The 14,342-nt window shown below is 41.4% G+C and overlaps 1 protein-coding gene across 3 annotated transcripts in view; it reads right to left on the reverse strand.

Annotated features, from left to right (window-relative positions):
* fat3a (FAT atypical cadherin 3a) overlaps positions 1–14,342 on the reverse strand; it is a 181,696-nt gene that overhangs the window by 73,837 nt on the left and 93,517 nt on the right. For all 3 annotated transcript variants that reach the window (XM_088382036.1, XM_088382035.1, XM_088382034.1), the window contains 5 exons: positions 12,397–12,536; positions 8,350–8,625; positions 6,342–6,552; positions 3,540–6,265; positions 2,067–3,435 (listed from right to left, as the gene is read on the reverse strand). In XM_088382036.1, the coding sequence (XP_088238162.1) occupies positions 2,067–3,435; positions 3,540–6,265; positions 6,342–6,552; positions 8,350–8,625; positions 12,397–12,536 (4,722 nt within the window). The remainder of the gene's footprint in view (positions 1–2,066; positions 3,436–3,539; positions 6,266–6,341; positions 6,553–8,349; positions 8,626–12,396; positions 12,537–14,342) is intronic.

Below are 14,342 nucleotides of genomic sequence, written 5' to 3' on the forward strand. Positions count from 1 at the left end.
TGCTCTCCAGCATTTCTTCCATCCATCCATCCATCCATCCATCCATCCATCCATCCATCCATCCATCCATCCATCCATCCATCCATCCATCCATCCATCCATCCATCCATCCATCTTCTTCCGCTTATCCGGGCTCGAGTCGCGAGGGCAGCAGCTTTAGGAGGGACTCCCAGACTTCCCTCTCCCCAGCCACTTCATCCAGCTCATCCCGGGGGATCCCAAGGCGTTCCCAGGCCAGCTGAGAGACATAGTCTCTCCAGCGTGTCCTGGGTGGCCCCCGGGGTCTCCTACCGGCGGGACATGCCCGGAACACCTCCCCAGGGAGGCGTCCAGGAGGCATCCTGATGAGATGCCCGAGCCACCTCATCTGGCTTCCATCAACGTGGAGGCGCAGCGGCTCTACTCTGAGTTTCTCCCGGACGACCGGGCTTCTCACTTTATCTCTAAGGGAGAGCCCGGACACCCTGGGGAGGAAACTTTTTTTGGCCGCTTGTATCCTGGATTTCGTTCTTTCGGTCACGACCCATAGCTCGTGACCATAGTTGAGGGTAGGAGCATAGATTGACCGGTAAATCGAGAGCTTTGCCTTTTGGCTCAGCTCAGACCGGTACAGAGTCCGCATTACTGCCGACGCTGCATTAATCCGCCTGTCGATCTCGCGCTTCAACCTGCCCTCACTCGTGATCAAGACCCCAAGATACTTGAACTCCTCCACTTGGGGCAGGATCTCATCCCGATCTGGAGAGGGCATTCCACCCTTTTCCGACCGAGGACAATGGACTCGGATTTGGAGGTGCTGACCCTCATCCTGACCGCTTCACACTCGACTGCGAACCGCTCCAGTGAAAGCTGGAGATCACGGCTTGAAGAAGCCAACAGCACCACGTCGTCTGGCACTTCTTCCAAGGACTCCAAAAAGGGTGGATAGTCTGAGCTACCGTTTGGTGCATAGACACAAACAACAGTCAACACCCATCCCCCCACCCGAAGGCGGAGGGAGGCTGCCCTCTCGTTCACCGGGGTGAACCCCAATGTGCAGGCGCCCAACCGGGGGGCAATAAGTATGCCCACACCTGCTCAACGCCTCTCACCGTGGGCAACTCCAGAGTGGAAGAGAGTCCAGCCCCTCTCGAGAGAACATGTACCAGAAACCAAACTGTGTGTGGAGGCAAGTCCGACTATGTCTAGTCGGAACTTTTCCGCCTCGCACACCAGCTCGGGCTCCTTTCTTGCCAGAGAGGTGACATTCCATGTCCCAAGAGCCAGCTTCTGCAGCCGGGGATTGATTCCCTTGACGGAATTAAAGTACGATACGAGTGAATCCCATTTACCATTTTCCCTCTCAACTGTCAAGGGTAAGGGCGTGTAACCAGCCTGTCTTGCTGATGTTCATTGCAATGTAATAAAGAGAAGGAATTTCTTCCACCGAAATTACTCACTTTTTTAATCTCCTGTCTCTTGGTGGTGGCTCTCTCAATCTCGTGGGAAATTACAACTTCATTTTCATCTTATTTGTCAATGAATAAAGTAATCATTTGATTTTAATACATACTATTTAATCAAGGAGATAACTAATCCTGCTTTAATTAATTTTAATTGTTTCTTTTGCCCTCAATATAAATAATGTAACTCTTTGTTTGAGTCACCTATTAGTTTTTGTCACGGAATTTATACATACATATAAATGTTTTATTTGGGAAAGAATATGACATGTGAGTCATTAGGTTCCCAGGCAAAGCCCTCATTAAGAGTTTGTTTAACCTAACAATGTATTAAACAATTACAGAAAAATAATGTTCAGTGCAGCTGGTTTTGGCTTTGCCTCAGTGTTCAAAGACGAATGTGCTGGTTATTATTTGTTTGATCTTTGGAAATTGTTACGTTGTTAGATGATTTCAGTCATGAACCATTTTTGTAGCAAATGTTTCTCTGTGAAAATCTTTCCAAATAATACAGCGCCATGGTCGTTCTTTAACACAATCAGTGGCTTACCGAAACTCTTACCGTGATTTCAACACACATCATTTCAAATACAACAATAATAATAATAATAATAATAATCTTACCTGTAATGTGATAGCTGACTTGTCGGTTAATGGCGGAACTGTCATCATCTTTTGTGTTCAGCACAGCAACCACTTCTCCTGGTGAGTCACTCTCGTTAACTGTACCAACATATCGCTGTTCCAAGAAAATGGGTGGGTTGTCATTGATGTCTGATACTGCCACTGTAACAGTGGTAGTGCTGGAAAGAGATAATGCCTCCCCGAGATCTGAGGCAATCACTGTGAATGTATATGATGGATTGGACTCATGGTTCAGGGTCTTGCGGGTGGAAATCCAGCCTGCGTTGGAGTCAATACTGAAAATTCCAATTAATGTAGTCTGAACTTCTGAATTGACAAAGTCTCCAAGACTATATGTTACTTGTCCATTGGCAGATGAATCTGGATCATGTGCTTGGACTTGAATAACTCTGGTTCCAATTGGCATTCCTTCCAAAACTGTGGCTTCATAGGAGATGGCCTCAAAAAATGGTTTATTGTCGTTTAGGTCTAGTACTTTAACATTAACATCAACAGAAGTTACAGAATCCAGCTTGGCTTGTTGCACAGTTGCAATAACTTTGAAGTGGTATTCTTTGATATGCTCATGGTCCAGGAGCTTATCTATCTTTATCACCCCAGTATCCTTTTCAATCACAAACACCTCATCTTTGTTGTTTTCTCCGTTTTCTCCATTAACCAGGGAAAATGCAGCGATAAGCGTGTCATATCCAGGAGGATTGTTAAGGCGAACTATACCAATAGCATAGCCTATTAGTGTGTCCTCTGGTATGCTGAATGAATATGGATGATGACTAAATGAGGGAATGATGGAATCTGGAGAAAGAACATGAATGTAGACTGACACTAGAGAGTGGCGAACTGGATTTCCATTATCCATGGCTTTTACAAAAAAAGATAACACAGAGTTTCTCAAATGGCTGAAGCTTCCTTTTGTCACCATCCAGCCATTTTCAGGATCAATCTCCAAAATGTCTGCCACAGGGACATGTGCCTCACTGTAGAGAGAATATGTAACACTGGCATTGATACCATCATCAGGATCACTGGCCTGAATCTGTGTCACTAAAAAACCATGAGCAACATCAGACTTGACAGACGCTCTGTATTCAGTGGCACTGAAATGAGGTGCATTATCATTGTCATCCAGAAGGGTAACTTGTACTGTACAGTAAGAAACACGTCCACCTGAGTCTTGGGCAAGCACAGTCAAGACTGTGTCTTTATTTGCAGGGTCCTCACGATCAAACTTTTCCACTGTGGTGATTTGGCCATTCGCATCAATGCTGAACTGGTTCTTGCCAACATCATTGACGAAGGAATAAGCCACATGACCAAAAACACCAGGGTCCGCATCAGTTGCCTGTACCTTTAATTTAATGAAGGGGAAAATGAATAAATATGCCAGGAATCTTTTTCAATTACAAAAAATGACAGAAACATCCAATTAAATAATTTCATAACAGCTCTTACCTGTATAACTTTGGTTCCCACTGCAGCATTTTCTCTTAGCTCTGCTTCATATACTGTCTGTTCAAATATCGGGCTATACAAATTGGCTCCCACCACTTTAACATGAACTTGTGCAGTGCTGGTGAAGACCCCATCTGACACTGAAACATTAAGGCTGTATACAGGTTCCATCCTTTCTTTATTGTGGCTGGACAAAGTGATAATTCCAGTCTTTTTCTCCATCACAAAGATCGTCTTTTCATTTCCAGACAAAATACTGTATTCCAGTTTGGCAAAATCGGAATCGTCTGCATCCGAGGCTTGGACGCAGGTTACAAATTGACCCTTTGGTGCCAGCTCATTCACGTGGGCTTCATAAAGAAGCTGGTTGAAAATTGGAGCATTGTCATTTGTGTCATTCACCATAACCGTGACAGACATGTAACTACTCAAAGGTGGAAAGCCATTATCAGTTGCTCTGACGATGAAGTCATACTTCTGGACTTGTTCATAGTCCAGCATACGGGCAGTCAGAATTAGTCCACTGCTGCTATCGATGTGAAAATAGTCTGTGTTGTTATGTGAATCGGATAAGATCTGGTAAAGAACAATATTATTCTTTTCAGAGTCTTTGTCAGTAGCAATTACTTGAAGAGCTGGAGTTCCAATCACTGCTGTTTCCAATAAAACTACGGCGTAGGACATTTTCTGAAAGATGGGGACATTGTCATTAACATCCTGAATGACCACATTCACATCAACCTCAGAACGGGCACCAGTTAAATAGTCAGTTGCTCTTATGGTCAGATGATAATATGATGCTATTTCATAGTCCAAGGAATGTATGACACTTATGACTCCTGTGTCAAAACCAATGTCAAACTGAAGAGCTGGATCGCCATCAACTATTGTGTAAAAGATAGTCTGACCTTCAGGACTAGTTGCATTAATACCAATGACAGGTGTGTGCACTGCCACATCCTCATTAACAGACACCAAATAAAACGATTTGTCAAAGACAGGCATGGCTTTGTTGACAACTGTAATCGCAAATTCAATTGTAGAAGAGAGAGGTGGATAACCACCATCTTTTGCGTATATCACCATCAGGTATTCCATATTAGATAGGTCAGACTCAAAGGCTCTCTTCAGCTTAAGATTTCCTGATTGTCGATTGATTTCGAAATGACCATGGTCATCCTTGAGGTAATAAGACACCTCTCCATTAATTCCTTTATCCCCATCAACTGCCATAACTTTGAAAATGTGGAATCCTGGCTCAGCTTCTACTTGAACAGCTGCATAATAAGGAAGTCCAACAAATATAGGGGCATTGTCGTTGATGTCTTCCACCTGGACTTTCACCATAACTCTGGCTACATGCAGACGGTCATGCTCCCTTCTTGCCTCAACAATCAGTTCATAGAATTCTTGCTCTTCACGGTCAAATGGCAAACCTGTGGTTTGGATCACCCCAGAAGTTGGACGGATTTTGAAGCGTTTACCAGGGTTCAATAATTTGTACTTCAATGGTTCATTAAGATGGTTTCCAACAGCATTGACAACAGCTACCTTGGTGATGTTAGAAACATTCTCTTGAATTAACGAAGTGTAAAGATTATTGGTGAAGCTTAAACCAGAATCCAGAGCTTCTCTCAAAAGAATGGTTACCATGGCTGTGGTGGAAAATTTCCCATCTGAGACTTTGACAGTGAAGCGGAAACGTTCTCTGGAAAAAGTGTTGTTTTTAACAATTATAATTCCATTGGAAGGTTGGATGGAAAAATGTTCCAGTGCTCCATCTGTGAAAGAGTAGGTGAGTCCTGTCACATGTTTGTCTGGATCTATGGCTGACACCTGCAGCGCTTCCACTCCTGTATAGGTGGGGAGAAGCACAACTGTTTCATATTTACTCTGGGTGAAACGAGGTGGTGAATCATTTGTGTCTATGACTTGTACTGTGACTTCAGTTGGGCTGTCTGCTGTCAACTGTGGTCTGCCATTATCTCTGACTTGAACATGGAAGTGGAAGATAGAAGACGTCTCATGATCAAGATTTGCAATGGTCCTGATAGAGCCAGTACCTGAGTCCACCGTGAAAATCATTTTTGCTGTGTCTTCGACAATCTGATATACGAGCAGAGCATTCTGGTTATGATCAGCATCAGTGGCCTTGATAACTAGTGGGGAATCTTCTGTGTTTAAAACAAGACTGTTGATTGGTGCAGCTTCACTGATGCTGCCATGATAGTGAAGTTGCTTGAACACTGGTACGTTATCATTTTCATCCAAAACTTGAATCAAAAGAGTTGCATTGGAGGCCAAGCCAGCCATGTTGGTAGCCTGTACTGTGAGAGTGAATGATGCTCTAACTTCATAGTCCAGAGACTTTTGAGTTGTAATTACTCCACTATACTGGTTTATCTGAAAAACCCGATCAGAGTTGCCTTGTTTGATCTCATAAGTAAGCGTGGACTGACTCATTGCACTGATTGTGGTGACAGAGGTTCCAATCACTGCATTTTCTGTGATGTCGGCTTGATACTCAGGTTGAGGGAACTTTGGACCTGCATTATTTGAGAGTGTAACAGCTATACGCACTATTGTGGTTGTGGAGAGAGAGGGGGAGCCATTGTCTGTGACTCTGATAGTGAGTATGTAGTGACCTATACTGGACAAGTCAAGGTCACGTGCAACTGTGATGATTCCCAAAACTGGCTCAATATGAAATGAATTTCCAATGTTCCCTGTAGGAACATAAAAAATAATTTGGTTTATTCAAAGATATTACTAAGCATATTAAAAATATTTAGTTGCACCAACCCGATTCAATAGAGTAGTGAAGTTCTCCATTCTTCCCCTTGTCTTTGTCCAAAGCAGTCACCTGTACAGCAGCTGATCCCACAGCTGCTGACTCATAGACTGAACCATCATAAAGTGCACTAGTAAATATCGGTACGTGGTCATTTATATCTTCCACCTCTACCAAGACACGAGCCAAGTTCTTACGGTATGGGAATTCTTTGTCTTTTACCTGTAGGAAGACACATTGTCAAATGTTAGTATCAATATTGAAGCCAGATGTAGAAAAGGTGATTTTATGATTTAGGCCTACACAATGAGACTACATCCAATGAGCATGTCTGCAGATAGTTCTCGACATCTAAGCACCTTTTGTTATTCACAATTTCACATATTTTTTATGGATTCACATCAGTTCCTGTAAATAACAAAAGACAGTAAGCCGTTCTGTATACCTTTAACATTTTTGTTTCACATTCATACCTCCATTAATGCTTTTATAAAGGTTACAAGAACAAAACATTCAAACAGAGTGTCTGAGTAGTGGCAGCAGATTCTTGCAAAATTTACATTTCATTAACACGTCCTCTCTTTCATCATCCCGAATGCCAACTCGTTCCCCTCTGTGCGTGTGTGTTGGTGTTAATTGCAGGATTTGGGTGTGTTGCAGGCACATGGACGTCATTCTACCAATTAACAGCTGCCTTTCTTAAGCTAGTTTTGGACTTCACCACTCTTCCAGATCTTCAACACTTTTCATTGCGTTCATTGTATCCAGCCACTTAGAACATTCAAATTCATATTCTGAAATATTTACCCTGCCCTGTTTGGCATAATTTTCCTGGCTTGCCTACTGCCTGCCCCCTGCTTTTCCCTTACACACCTGCTTCGAATCTTGTTCACGCCTGCTTGGACCATGCACCCTGATACGTCTCTTCCCCTTTAGCCACAGCCATTTCCACTATGTTGCACTAAATGTTTCTTCATTATATCTTCCCATTCATCCCTTGTATCTGCACTTGAGTCCTGAGAAACATAACATTCCACAGTGTTTTTTTTTCATACTGCAGTTAAGCATTAATTAGTCACAGCATTTTTAATGGTTTCTTAACAATGAAGGTTGGACTTCTAAGGCTATTTTTTTGTCAAGGTTCCCAAAAGGCTGCATACAGTTTTTCTTGTTGCAAATAAAATCTGAATGTGTACAATTTGCTTGTGATGAGAAAAACTGTTCTTTCAAACTGTTGGTAATATCCCGTCTCCACCCCTCGGTGGCGCCGATCGCCACGTGGAGTGGAGCTCATGCACGCCTTCTCATAGCCTCGTATGTCACATTGCTGTTGTGGTGTCCGTTTGCGCGTCCGTGCACTCGCCCCTCCCCGCCTGTGTTCTATCCGTAATCACCATCACTTGCCTCCCGTTACCAGTCTTGTATTTAAGCCCTGTCAGCGTGTCACTCCCTGTCGGATTGTCCTGTTTGCCCTGTTAGTTCCTATTAGTCCGGGCCTGTTAGTCCCTGCCTGTTTCCCTGTTCAGTCGTTTGCGTCGCCCACGTCTGGTTCCCATCCGTTTCTGCTGCATGTTTGCTCCCCTCATCATGTCCGCCACCACCCTTTTCCCTTCAATAAACCCTGGTACAAGCTGCATTTGGTCGCCCTGCTCCATTCTGCAGGTGACAGGTAAATATCGGTCGAACGTCTTTGCAACCATTTGCCACCTTGAACAACCCCTGACCAAAAATCTGGGCCATGTAATCACTTGCCAACCTTTGCCGCTCCGTGCGATAACAAACAACAGCAGATGCCGGAGCTCTTTATTTTGTAGAGTAAGTGGAGGATTTGAAGGTACAATATACAGAATTATCTATTTGTAAATTGATTTTTTTTAGGAAAGAATACACATTACATGTTAGTTCTCAGGTAAAATATAAACATTTAACAAACAACAACACATAAAACAGATGAACTCTGCCACAACAAGCTCATGCACTAGCTATAGCTCAGTCAAGCTCCCCCTGAAGATCGCTTACCATAACAGTAAGTATGTGCTGTGCACAAGCCTCATGGTCCAAATTCTGGGTTGTGTAGATAGTCCCCATGGTGGGGTCGATGCGGAACAGACGCATGCTGTTTGGGTCTATTGCACTTTGCAAGGAATAACTCAGCTGATGATTCTCATCTCTGTCCAATGCTAGGACCTGAACCACTTCACTGTCAGGGGGTGTGTCCTCAGAAATAGTGACATCATAGAATGGCTGGGAGAAGATGGGAGCGTTGTCATTGTTGTCAGTAACAGTGATGTGAACCTTGACCATGGAGAGAAAAGACAGAGAGAAATGATATCACTGTTGAGTGGTCTTATTATAACATACTTTTGAAAGTACATGCATATGTAGTTGCTTTCAAGTTACTTTCATACTTTCTGTGGAAATTGACATTCTGTTGGATGTTCTGTGAAAAATTAAATTAGAATTTGGCAGTTCAGCTGATCAATACATATTCTCCAATGCAATTTAACTCTGACTGAAAACTGTCAGGAAACTGATGTTGTGGTAGTTAGACGTTATGACAAGTAAAATTCTGTGAGTCACCAGTGATGAGTGAAAAGGCACAAAATGAGACATCTAAAATCTGACAGGGAAAAAAAATAGTCTTTTGTAACTCAGGGATTACAAAACCAGGTGGTTAGAATTTCATTTTTAAGAAAATAATACTGGTTATATACAGAGCTGCAAAACTAATGACATTTAAATTATTATGCTCAATTACAAATTTCATTTTTTTTATAATCATATCTCAATTCACTAAAAACAATTACCTATTTATACAGTTTGAAATGGGTGACTGTTTTAAGTGAACACATGGCTGATATAATCGCAGGAAGCCATGACTTGTTCTGATTTATAAATGGAAACAGATTTAATGGCAACACTTGTACTCTCCAGTGAAGGAGCTGTAACGCAAATTCAATATGGAAGTGGCAAAGTAAAAGTCCTTATAAACAAACGTATGAGGCAAAAACACTCTACAAGCGAGAAATGAAACAAACAAAGTAACAAAAAAGACGAGGGCCAGGGTGTGGCATTGGTTGAGCGCCTGACGAAGAGGCATGGCAGGATAGGCGTTCTGGCAACAAGTTACTGAAGAGCCAGAGTTTAAATATTGAAAGACGCCAGGCCACGCCCAACCCCGTGACAAAATAAAGGACCAATGCACAGTTATAAAAAAGACATTAATTTACCTGCCTGATGAACAAATATATATTTGTAATGAATTAATACATTTTACACAAATTAAGTGACATAGAATCGCTCATCTTTTTGCAGCACCTGTCATGATCTCTCACAGTATACCGGTGTGCCCCAACATTCTTGTTGGGAATCACTGGATTTGAGACACTTGGTTTTGTAAAAATATAATATAATATAATATAATATAATATAATATAATATAATATAATATAATATAATATAATATAATATAATATAATATAATATAATATAATATATTTGCCACTTTTAGCAAAACTTGTACATCTAAATTAGTGGAAATCTCCATAAATTGATTGTTTTTTTTCACCTTCTTCTCATGTCATCTGTCCCAGAGTTTAGCACACTGGGACGGCACATTATTTATCTATTCTTTCATTTCTTGTTCCTTTACTTCCTCTACAGTTTTTACTGTAAAACTACATCACAATCTCTTTGTATTCTCATTCTGAAATCCCTCGGCCACCATCTCTCCGATGGGATGTACTGAGATGACATTGCAGCGCACTGCCACCCAAATTGAACTTTTTTTTTTCCCCCTGGCAAGCCGGCACTGTGCTCAGTGGAGTGTGAGTAACTTATTGAGTCACCTATTGCATTTTATTTTATACAGGAATCACCGGGCTAAACTGTCAGCCAAATGTTTTGACTAGTTTCATTAGGCGGCGAACATTTCAGATATACCATGATGAGATGTTAAGGACTGACTCTTCTAAGTCAATATTAGGGAATAAACAGAAACTTCAACAAAATAGTTGACCCTTATCAATGGAGCCCACACAGTCTAGCCTTCTTCAAAACGTAGGTGAAAAAAGCAACCACTTCTCTCAGCTTTTGTACTGAATGACTGCTCATCCAACATAAACGAACCAAACTGAAATTCCAGCAGGCACAACTGTATGATTTGCAAGGCAAGGAAAGCGTCAACATGTACTTTGCACACATTCAGAAACTGGATCCTGGGATTTGTAAAGAAAACATAACAAAAAGTGGAAGGAAACCGACTGGAGAGCTGCCAGGCAGTTAGTCTAAATATAAACCCTGCTGCGGCAGTCAGCCTTCTGTAGCTGAACTGCCAAGGCTCTCCCTGGCGGCATGTTGCTGTGCTGAATGTCCATACGAGAGACTTGGTTCCATCATACAGGTGTGTATTTGTGTGGAAAAGAGGAGGCCAAAGGCAAAGGAGCAAGGTCCTTCAAAGACATTCCCTTAACTGAGCAGATGAATGGCAAATTATAAATGACTGACACAATTTTTGTTTTCAATGTTGTGTAACATGCGCTTATGAAAAACTTTCAATGTGGGAGCAGTTTAATAAACCAAAAGTTAACCAATTGTCTTTTCAATCAATTAAATTGGAAGCGTAATCACAAATAGAAATGTTCCACATTAACCAGAAGTAGTTCCATGATGTTAGTATTTACTAGTATCATTAACACACGAGGGCTGTCCGTGTTAACCATTATAGTAATAACTGTTTTTCTGTCTATAGAATCAAAGACTCCAATCAATAGGTTGCATTTTCACATTATTAGCTAACATTTACACTCGCCTATAGGCCAAAATAAGTACATTTAGGTCATGTATGAATGACTGAAGATTTTAGCAAACACAAGTGCCTCCAAGAAATAATCTTCAATAACATGACATAAATGAAACTTTGAAAGTTGGCAGACATGCTTACCACCTCTGGCCAAGTAAAATCAAGTCTATGCATGTTATTATTCTCCCATAGTAGAGCTGACATTTGCTAATATGCATAAACATCCCAAAATGTACATTTACTTTTTGATAATTTAAAAAACCAACAACAACATACAGACTGTGTTGATGTAAATGTGCCATCATGTTTTACAACCTCTCAATATGTCAACTGTATATCTAAATCTCGATTTTACTCGCTTCTATCCGACGCGACTTTCAAACGCGGTTTGGTCATGGACGCCAATTTCTTTTTGTTATAAATACATTCTCAGGTATTTTAAATGGATGATACAAGGACCCTGCCATGGGCTGGCAACTGGTTCAGGGCCTACTGCTCGATGATTGCTGGGATAGGCTCCAGCACGTCTGTGACCCTCATGAGGAAAAGCGGTATAGAAAATGGATTGATGGATATAAGGACCGTACGAAGCTAAATGACTAGCGATTTAATCTTAGTGCTAGTGACACGATGAATTTCAGTGACCAATTTAAAGGCGTTAGATAATAAGAAGAAGCTGTTTATATTACAGTGTTAAGGATAGCTAGGATCGTTTTTGATTAGGAAAGGGGGATGCTGGCGGCAACACCTCATCCACACAGTCACTCACAAGTCAAAGAGCGTGGCCGGACACATTGCTGCTTTATTTTCTCTTCCATCTAATTCACATAGCATCAAAATTACTTACTCAATTCGCCTGATATTGTCATTTGCATATTGCTTCTCTTTTAATCAAATGTCAACAGACTTCAATGTGTGTGGAGCAAACGGAACCCTTCGACGGCCCATTAACATGGCTGACCTAAATTAATGTAACAAAGGACCCCTTTGGCTGCCTAAAAACATGGCTTTCTAAAGAACCAAGACTTTCTATAGAACGCGCTTTCGGGGTTAATGCGATTCCCAAATTCTGGACCCCAAAGTTCGCGTAAAATTGAGATTTAGGTGTATATCAATTGTATGAATGCTGCCAAGTTCATATGGTGTGAGTGACTGTTACCCCTAAAATATTCACCAACTTTTCATACATCTACCACAATTGCGACTGTTAAGTCCATCTCAAATCCAATTATAGTGAAGACAGTTGTGTGGCATACATGTCTTACCTGTGTGTATGCGATGTTGATGCCATCTGTAGCCTGCACAGTTAGGTTATAAAAAGAGCGTTGCTCAGCATCCAAAGTCCTGGCGATGATGATGGTGCCCATGGCCTTCTCGACATCAAATTCACTGTCTATGTTCCCACCTGCTCCAAACAACCGCAGTAGAAGAGAAACAATGTTAATCATGTAGACTGCGTCTGAACACAAAACGGCTTACACAATGAATGCACGCACGCACGCACGCACGCACGCCCACACACACACACACACACACACACACACACACACACACACACACACACACACACACACACACACACACACACAAACACACACACAAACACACACCCACACCTACACGCACATACACACGCACACACACACACACCTACACGCACACACACACGCACACAAACGCATATACGCACACACATGCACACACACACACACACACACACACACACACACACACACACACACACACACACACACAGTAACACTGACAGTGATGTGAGATTTTAGTTTCATTATTTTTGCAATGGGAAAATGGCCAATTTATTACCAGTGGTCAGTTTCTGGAGTACAATAGCAATGATTAAAAAAACAAAAAAAACATGAACAGGCTTTGTCAAACTGATCGTCATTTTCTTTGTAAAGATAGAAGTTATGATACAGTTCCTGTATTGGATCTCATATATCTTGTTGCCACTGAGTGTGTTTTTAATAGGATGATCACATAAGATTACATATGCATCATAACTCCAGCTTTGAAAGGTGGTCTATGTCTTTAGTTGCATGTTTTAGTGAATTATTTATGTGACCACTTTGGAAATCACTGTTTAGAGAAATCTTTGTGCTGGCTGGAAACATACACGAGCACTTTGAGAACAAAAGATTTGAAAGGCAAATGCTAATTTATGATTTTTCCACGTTAACATTGAAGATGCGCTGTTTGTTCAGCAGTCGGAAATGGGAAAGATGACACTAAGAGAGAAAAAGACATTAAAATACACTGTGATTACAGGGAGGTTGAAATTACTATGTCTGTTGTCCAAACCAAGCATCCTCTTTTAGGCCATGTGGAAGAAGGAGGTTTGGCAAGAATCCCACTGAGGCCAGAGAGAACCTCCCATCTGCCAACACCAAATTATATACAAAGAAACCTAGCCTCTGCCAGAACTCAAAATTGCTTTCTGCTGCCTGCAGGGTTTATGATCACTGTCTGTTCACAGAACAAGGCAGTACCTCACCTCACCATGCAATCTTCAATTAAATGCCACAAGCATTATGGTGGCGCATCATAAATTAATAGTATTCATCATTGTAGTGCTTGCAATTGAACAATTTTAGTCTAAAGACATCTGTCACGAGTCAATATGGTGCAGTGTTTCATTACTGCACTGCAGCAATTTATGCTGCTAGTTCATTCTTTACATCTTATAGCAGCTCTTTTGCTTTGCTATTTCCACTCCAGTGCAGTACGTATTTCACTTATATGCAAATGAGGATTAGGAAGTGTGCTTGCTAGATATTACTTTAAAGAAATAATATGTGTCACAAATTAAAAAGAAATACAAAACACAAGAAAATCTAAATGCTCTTGAAATTGTACTTATAAACTACCACCCAACAGATTCTAGATGTTTGCTTATACAAAAGCATTAATTGACATTAATCCCATCAGCAACTTGAGGACAGTAAAAAAAAAATCCACTTGAAATTGTCTTCTCTAGTGCCGGTTCCCCTTAAAGGACCTTCAACCTGCAGCACTATTCAATAACCAGTCGAATGTTTCCTGCAGACAGCTGTTATTTGGCTATTAAACGGCTGTTGGCATAGATTTAAGGTAGTGCAGAGCAACGCTAACTTCTAATTGGATCTGTATTTGTTTTGTAGTGACACACTAGTGCACAAGAACATTTGCTGTGGATAACCGGCAAAACCACAAG

This window comes from Syngnathus floridae, chromosome 7 (assembly GCF_059516105.1).
Source record: "Syngnathus floridae isolate MCC-2025c chromosome 7, RoL_Sflo_1.0, whole genome shotgun sequence".
Classification (NCBI taxonomy): Eukaryota; Metazoa; Chordata; class Actinopteri; order Syngnathiformes; family Syngnathidae; genus Syngnathus; species Syngnathus floridae.